Source organism: Vicia villosa, linkage group LG2, assembly GCF_029867415.1.
Source record: "Vicia villosa cultivar HV-30 ecotype Madison, WI linkage group LG2, Vvil1.0, whole genome shotgun sequence".
Taxonomy (NCBI): Eukaryota; Viridiplantae; Streptophyta; class Magnoliopsida; order Fabales; family Fabaceae; genus Vicia; species Vicia villosa.
In genome coordinates, this window is record NC_081181.1 from 150,827,500 (window position 1) to 150,835,688 (window position 8,189).

The following is an 8,189-nucleotide window of genomic DNA, read 5'->3' on the forward strand; positions in this document are numbered from 1 at the left end:
AAAATGAAACACTAATTTTGGCATTTTTTTACATAAACATACATTATTGAAAATTAAAACTTAATCAAAATCGTAATTTTTAAAAAAAATTGTATTTCGAAAATGATTTTTATGATAATCTATTTGAAATAGCTTCAAAATTAAGTGATTTTTTGAAATTTTGATATCCAATTTTTTTTTCCATAAATTGATGAAATATCTAAAATCGCATTTTAAAAATAACTATTCAAACAAAATTTTCATTTGAAGCTTTTATAAAAAATTTCTTTGTAAATTTTTTTTTCACAAAATGATGTAACACTATAAAAATTATTTTAAAAAAAAAACCAAAACAAACATGCGTTATAAGAAGAATACACACATTTTACCATTATAAACATTAATTTATTCATTATAAATTGTGTTCAACTTTTACAAAACACACCTGCTATACAACTATACACTGCAGGCTCCATGACATCAAGAGGAAACTCTCAGCCTTTGTGGAAACTCTTGAGGTTTCTTACAGTCATAACAAGAATCTGTCTTTCACCTTCTACCTCAGCAAATTTGAGACTCATTTCTGAGTATCTCTCTTGCATATCTTTGAGTTCATTTTCCATTAATTTGTTTCTTTCCTTCAATGACGACAATTCGTTCAACACGTTACTAAGATTGTTGTCTGCATCTTCCAATCTATTTCTTAACTCGTCCGATATCTCATTTGAATTTGTAATACTTGTTTCCTGAACAACCAATTTCAAGGGCATGTCAATGCCAATATATTGAACATATGTAATTCAGTAGCTTCATTATAAGTTCGCATTTCAATTATGTTGACAAATATCAGTTTGAGTTTACCTCATGTAAAGTAACATTCCGATTTAATTCCTCCAGGTTGTTCTCAAGCTCAGCGATTCTACTATGGAGTTCCGTTTCCTTCTTCAAAGACGAAAGTGTAGAAGTTTCCAGGGCAGTTTCCTTTGATTTTATTAGTCCCTGCCATAAACATTCCCTTGTATTAAAACATGATGGATATGTTTTGAAATATTACTAGAGAAAACAAAAATTTAAGGTTTTTCATATCATTGATGCTAGAATAATTACCTCAAGCATTTTTATTTTCTCCCTGAGACTTGCCATTTCTTTCGAATTCTGAGGACTGGAAGCAGTTCTTTTGTTGATTGGATTGGTTTTAGTTCCATCAGAATGTTGGTTGCGGCCGTTACCATCCCGGAACCTCTTCTCAAAACTTGTTAATGCATCACTCTTCTTCTTTATTTCGTTCTTTAGCTGAGAAATTTGCTTTCTTAGTTTTTCTTTCTCAGCCTCTTCCTCAAAAAGTGATTGTTTCAAATCACTGCATTGAGCTTTAATAGCTTCCAACTCTGACTTCAAGAGTCTAGCCTCTTCTTCTTTTTCATCCTTGAGATTTCTGATCGTACTTAGCTCATTAAGTGAATGTTCCGCTTCCTTCTTCAATAATGCAACTGTGCTCACAAGTTCGTTTCTTTCCACAGTTCCTTGATGTAACAGTGTTTCATATTCCTCGATAGATTTCTTCATAAGTTCCAAGTCAGTTCTTAAGATTTCTTTTCCTTCTACTTGTTCATTTAAGCGTGAAATCTCCGCTGTAAGATTTTCATTTTCGGCTTTAAGCATCTCGAACTCCTCAGAGAAATCCCTATTAACTTGTTCCCCAAGCTTCTTTTGACTTTCAAGCTGCTTGGACTTGTCTTCAATTTCCACCAACATCTGCATTATTTCCACTTTAAGTTTTCCATTCTCAGATTTTAGCATCTCGAACTCGTCAGAGAAATCCCTATTAACTTGTTCCCCAAGCTTCTTCTGATTTTCTAGCTGCTTAGACTTGTCTTCAATTTCCACCAACATCTGCTGTATCTGAACTGTCGTCGTATCCATTTGGTTTGAAAGATCGGCCAGTTTCACCTCGTAATCGGCTTTAATTGACTCAAGCTCTTCCTGGACTTTAAGAAGCATTCCTTCCACTAGATTTTTCTGTAGACGCAGCTCACTTGCTTCTGTCAGTGCTCTCATGGTAGCCTTCTCGTTTTCATCAAAGGTAGTAGTCATTTGCAATGAGAGCCTCTGGAATTCGTCTTGAAGCCTCTCAGCAGTATTAGCATTTTTTAGTCTGGTCTTTCGCAAAGTTTCCTCAGCTTGGATGGCTCTTTGCTCTTGCTCAACTTTTTCACGAGCCACCGCTTCAATATCAGCCTCAAATCCCTGTGCTTGTTTCTCCATTTCCTCCTCCAATCTTCTGATATGGGTTTCTAGTACCTTAATGGTAGCTAGAGAATTAGAGAAATCTTCCGACTGTTCCTTGAGTTCTTTTTCAAGATTCTCAATGTGATTTTCAATGTCTTTCATAGCAGCAGGAGGAGACGAACAATCACATTGCATGTTTAACTGTTCTTGCAGTTGGCTTTGCTCTAGCTTAGTCGCAATGCCGTGGTTTTCCTGTTTTAATATCTCATAGTCTAGTGCAATCTGCTCTATCTGCATCTCTAACTCCTCTTTGTCTCTTCTATACATTTCGATTTCACCGTACAAGTCTATAATTTTTTTCTCGAGCAAGTGCGTCTCCTTAGCATCACTGTTCTCCTTGACAAGCTCATCCAATGCTTTCTGATCTTCATCATCATCTGTTTCACATTTTAAGAGTTTCATCCCAAAATCTTGGGAATTTTTACGCGACTCGTGTTTATTGGAGTGATTACTCATATCCATATTTTTCTGCTCCAACATTTCTTCAAGATCCTGCACCGCAAGAACCAACTCAGCATTCGATTCTTGCATCTTTTTTAACTGTAATCGGAGATTTGCATTCGTGTCTTTCTCATAATTCAATTCTTGTCTAATTTCCTCGACGAAAGCATGAGCATCTCCACTTTCCAACTGTGACCTGTTTCTCACTTTGGCGTCATCCATGCGTTTATGGAAAGACCTGATATTATCACATTCCGTCTTGAGAGCATCCCTTTCATCTTTCAAGATAATGATTTCCTTCGAGAGATCCTGCCCTCGTTTGCTTTCCTTTACAATTTGCTTCCTAAGAGTCTGTAGTTCCATGTCCGATACATCCACATGCCTCGCCAAAGCAGCAAGTTCAGCCTTGAGTCTCTCAATCTCCGAATGAGACGCATCTTGCGACCTTTCCTTTGAAAGGACATTATGAGAACCATTTGTTGAATCGCCCATACTTAACCCGAGCTCTGAGCTAGAGGACCAACCCCATTGTGATCTCTGTTGTAAATCATGCGTTGTTGTCGAGGTATTGACAGCACGGCTTGGAGATTCTGCGGCACGGTGCGTAACTGGAGCAAACTGATTTGTGGTGGTGTTGATGTTTGTTTGTCTCACTCCATTATCACAGGGAGTATCAACTCCAGAGCTGTCATCAGAACTTGTCGACAATGTAATGTCGGATCCACTAGACGTCCTATCGATGATTGCTTTGGCAGAAACATCCTGTAAAACATTGAAACAGAAAATTTAACCATTTTCACATATTTTAACTTTCATCGCAAACAAACAAAACAAATCCTTACTTCAGAAAAATAACTCTTAGTACTTTCATCTGTATCGCCGTTGTTTAACTGGTTCCTTAAGCTCCTATCATCGAATTTTTGTTTTGCATTATCATCACATTCATCTTTCTCTCTGCAAATATTATCGAACACCAAACATTCACATCATCAAAATCTCCATCTCATAGCAAATCCAATCAGAAAAATAACAAATGCGAATTCCTTATTTAGTACCTTTGATCACTGTTTTCTTGCATCCGTTGGACAGATACCTGTTTATAAAGCAACAAATCAAACGCAATTACATCAACATTGCTTCAACTTACGCTTTACTCAAAGTTTCCATTAGGTTTCATAGAAACTTCAAGCAACTTCACATCTAAAAAAAAAGAGACAGAGCAAATAATACTAACATGCAAAACAGCATCACAATGAGGAATCTTGATGGGAAGAGAGACCGAAGAGGGCTTCGTGGCATCTACATAATCAGCAAAGTTCATCGAAACCTCCCCGATCGCACTAGCTTTTGATAACCCCTGCATAAAATCCTTAAATTACATAACAAACAAAAAAATATACAAATTAAGAATGACTTCAATGAACTAAGAAAATTCATAAATTTACCGTTGATAGCAAAAAACGATATATTTTATCGGCGATTTTCCCGGTTTTAGGATCCTGAAAATACTTGACAGTTTCGTAGACAGGATTCTCCCATCGACAATTTCCATCTCGAACCGTAGCTTTCTCTAATCTCTTAGTTGGTCTTCCAATGTCACCAGGAATTATTGACAACACCAATGCATCTACTCCAGATTGTAACACCTGAAAAATTTCATCACCAAACACAATTTCTCATCTTATACAAATTCAATAATCAAATATCATCATCAAAATTAACACTCACCTTCATTTTCCAGAAAATTGATTCATGAACAAAACATTACTATATTTCAATTAAAATCCAGAAAATAAAATTGAAATTAAATAAAAATCAGAGAAAAATTGATAGAAATGGTTTGAATCTACCTTAGTGGCATTGAATTGAAGTTTGAAAACAGCTTTAATTCTGTTTTTCTCAGTCTTCCATTTTGCAGAACGAAACATCTTCACTCATTCACTCCACATCACAATTCACAAAACCACGTTTGAAATAAGCTCAAAAACGATTTCATCATCCCAAACAACAACTTCACCAACTGAGACAACATAAACAATTCAATGCTTAAAATAAAAAACAAAAACCGTTGAACTCGTTAGTGTGAAGCAAAAGAGTGTAACGTAGCGTGTAAGAACAGAACGAGTGAATGCGGTAACGAGTTACGAAGCAACTCAGAAGAAGAAGAAGAAAAAGAAAAACAGATCTTATGTTAATGTTGTTGGTGTGTTTTAGTCTGTGTTTTCAACAACGGCATAAAAAGTATTTTGCATGAGTGGTGTGAAAATATATATGAAAATGGAAAATTAATAAATAAAAAAGTTGGTGAAGTTTACTTTTTTAGAAGTATTATCTTATGTCACGGTTTTGTATTTTTATGGGTGGTGGACAATAACGTATCTTCTTCTTTGTTTTGATATAGAAACCACTTTATTATGAATAACCATTTGGGTTCTTACATTCAATGTCGGTTTCCATTTTTTCTTTCCTTACATTTATTTTAATTAATTCTCAAATAATTAAATAAATAAAGCATAAGCATGATGTGTTTTATCCACCACTTCAATATCTTAGTTTTTTAAAAGCAAATCTAAATATGTTGTAGAATATGCAAGTTAGATTTATGCTTGAATTTTAAAATTTTGTGAAATTAAAAATTATTATAATAAAAATAATAGTAATACAGAATGCAAGACGTAAAGTAATCTATGGGAAAATAAATTTTGTTTTGACCTTCAAAGGGGAGTTTGAAATTTGTGTAAATCTCTATTGAATCAGAGCCATGAAAGGAATATGAACTTGACTCGTCTTTTATTAATTGAAATTTATGAGTAAGGTTAAATTTATGAGTAAGGTTAAATTTATTTGGATTTAAATTAATTAAAAATATTTGTGGAAAATGGTAGTATGTTGTTTTGGCAATAAAGTAGATATAATTTTTATTTTTTACCATACTAACATATTTTTTAACACCTAATATTGCATCACTTTAATTAAAATTATGTTTGTATACTCACAGTCACACAAAAAACTAAGCTAGATATTTATCTTCCCTTTTATCGTGAGGCCCATCGAGTGATGCAATAGTAAAGCAGCAATTATCCGTTGAGATCACGTAGATGATATAATAATCACTTTATCAACGATAACAAAGATTCACAATAGGACCCACTAATTTGTCTTAATTTTTTTTGAATATCCTACATTTTGTTCTTTTAGTTTGATTATCATCAAATACAGGGGAAATTGCACCGGTTCCGACCTACATAGTAGATCGACTAATCCGGCTCGTGCTACGGAGGCACGTGCACTGGCCAAGCGTTGTTTCTGTCAGGAATCGAACTCGGTATTCCCCGAATATCGTCCTTTACAGAGACTCGTTTGCCACTCGAGCCCAATCGCTTGGTTTACGTGTTTTATCTTTAAACAGACGCTTATATATACCATCTTTATTTCTTGATTAAATTGCATTTATTTTTATGTTGGATCAATGACTTAACCGACTTACACGACTTATGAGATATACATAAATGATTCAAACGATGTAATAGATGTGTATAAATGATTAGGTAATTGAATTTGCACATATTGGATTTTGAGTTTTGATTCGTTTTGTGTATCGTTTGATATTTTACCATTATTTTATAGGTATTTATGCATATCAGAGTCTCGAGGAATAAAGTGTTAAAGGCACGACTTCGATTTCGCAGTTTTGGAGCAATAAAATGAAAATCATGCACAAGCTCACTTAGCCACTTTCAAGCGCGCTTCCATAGGCTCAAAATAAGGATGAGAAAAATTATCAATTTGGTTTCCATTTAGTCATTATTAGATAGAGCATTGAATAAGCTTTCCAATGCTTCGAACCAGACGCAATTCGGAGTTACGATTCTCAAGTTATGGCAAAAACAAAATTTGATTTTTTCTGCTATTCGCTTAGCGAGCTAATCTCGCTAAGCGAGGTTGCCTGAGACAGCAGGTCGTTAAAAGGGGCAAAAATCATATTTTTTAGGTTATGTTTTGGGGTATTTGTTCCCAACTCATCAAACTATCAATTTTAGGTTAGAAAACAATTATGGAACTAGCATTTGGATGATTGGAGGTGGATTGCTCATCAATCGGAGCTGACAAATCGGGAGATTTAGGTTCGTTTCGCTTCTTCTTTGTGTATTCTCTTATAGTTGCGTTTTGTGTATGTATTTACTTTGAACTCATGTATTTTTGTCGCTCATGGCGTTATATAAAAATTGCTTTACAAAGCTGTGTTGATTGTCATCTTAGATTTTTGCTCTGTGCTTGGGATTTGGGTTGCTTTAGAGATAAACTTCTTGAATCCTTATCTAGGATGATTATTTGTTAGTTTCTGAACTCTAGAGATAGATTTAAAACTGACAATCACTTGTGTATCCGTTCTTAATGCTTTCGTGTTTGAGTGGCGCGAGAGATCGCCGACGCAAGAATACAGATGTTCTTATGACTTTGCGTTAGAGATAATCTTGGTTGTGAGTTGATCTCGTAGGTGCTCCAAAGATGGACACTGATGTGAGAGATACGTGATGACATAGACGAGTATCGTAGGTTGAGTATAACTGGTCGATAAGTTTAAGTTTGTGAGAAGTAGATTATATGCAATGCTTGATAAATCTTCTCTTTCCGAAGACACCGTTGAATGGCATTCTCACCATCTTTGTGGACACGATAAATCCCGGAGTAATATTTCCAAATCGTTTGTTGCTTGCCGCTATGCCTGCTTCAACAATATATAGGCCATCATATTTAGATTATATCTAATATATATATGAAAATATAGACCGATCTATAAGGTTTCATAGATTTTTTTAATAACCTAAGTCTGGCGTATGTAATAAATAGGCTTTTAAAAAAATCTAAGTCCGGCCTTTTTATTAAATAGGTCTGATTTGGTCTGATCTTAAATAGACTTGGCTAAAGGTTCCTGTAGGTTGGTATGACCTATTCCTACCCCTTAATATAGATATGATAATTGGAGTTACACAACTCGAAATAAATTGAAATTTAATACGATAATTAAATCGTTCAATTAGATTATATACGAGAAAGATTATATTGTCATTAATAATATGTTTAAATATTTATTTTAAATATTAACTCTATATTTTCTTTTAATCTAATAACTTTAATTGATAATTTCTATTCTCAAGTGAGAAAAATATTTCGAAAAATTATTATACAGATAAAATCAACATTTAAGAAAACAATTTAAAAATTAACATATATTTCTTTAGTTAAAAAATATTTTTTTAATATAATATATACTAAACTCATATTTGGCCAAACTAATTAAAGTTCAACTCAAGGCCTAAAACAAACTAATCATCTAACACACTCAAAATGTGCAATTACACTTCAACATCATCCCTTAATTCACATTTAGAGCTGAAATCAACAACACCAATTTCATTCCTCAAATTGATGAAGTGTTTAGTCTTGACAGCTTTTGTCACCACATCTGCAAGTTGCTT

The 8,189-nt window shown here is 34.0% G+C and overlaps 1 protein-coding gene across 1 annotated transcript; it reads right to left on the reverse strand.

Annotated features, from left to right (window-relative positions):
• Nucleotides 1–362: 362 nt before the first annotated feature.
• On the reverse strand, nucleotides 363–4,948 carry LOC131652465 (uncharacterized). Its single transcript, XM_058922320.1, has 8 exons — nucleotides 4,560–4,948; nucleotides 4,155–4,355; nucleotides 3,944–4,066; nucleotides 3,765–3,802; nucleotides 3,552–3,663; nucleotides 1,087–3,471; nucleotides 841–978; nucleotides 363–725 (listed from the first exon to the last, which is right to left on the reverse strand). Exons 1-8 carry the CDS (start codon nucleotides 4,635–4,637, stop codon nucleotides 474–476), a joined length of 3,327 nt encoding a protein of 1,108 aa, XP_058778303.1. The 5' UTR covers nucleotides 4,638–4,948; the 3' UTR covers nucleotides 363–473.
• Nucleotides 4,949–8,189: the final 3,241 nt, after the last annotated feature.

Coding starts and splice junctions, on each gene's coding strand:
- LOC131652465 (XM_058922320.1), bottom strand. CDS start 4,637: ATGTTTCGTTCTGCAAAATGGAAGACTGAGAAAAACAGAATTAAAGCT. Junction 3,803..3,943: donor ATTGTGATGCTGTTTTGCAT/GTTAGTATTATT, acceptor CTTTATAAACAG/GTATCTGTCCAACGGATGCA. Junction 3,472..3,551: donor CTAAGAGTTATTTTTCTGAA/GTAAGGATTTGT, acceptor AATGTTTTACAG/GATGTTTCTGCCAAAGCAAT.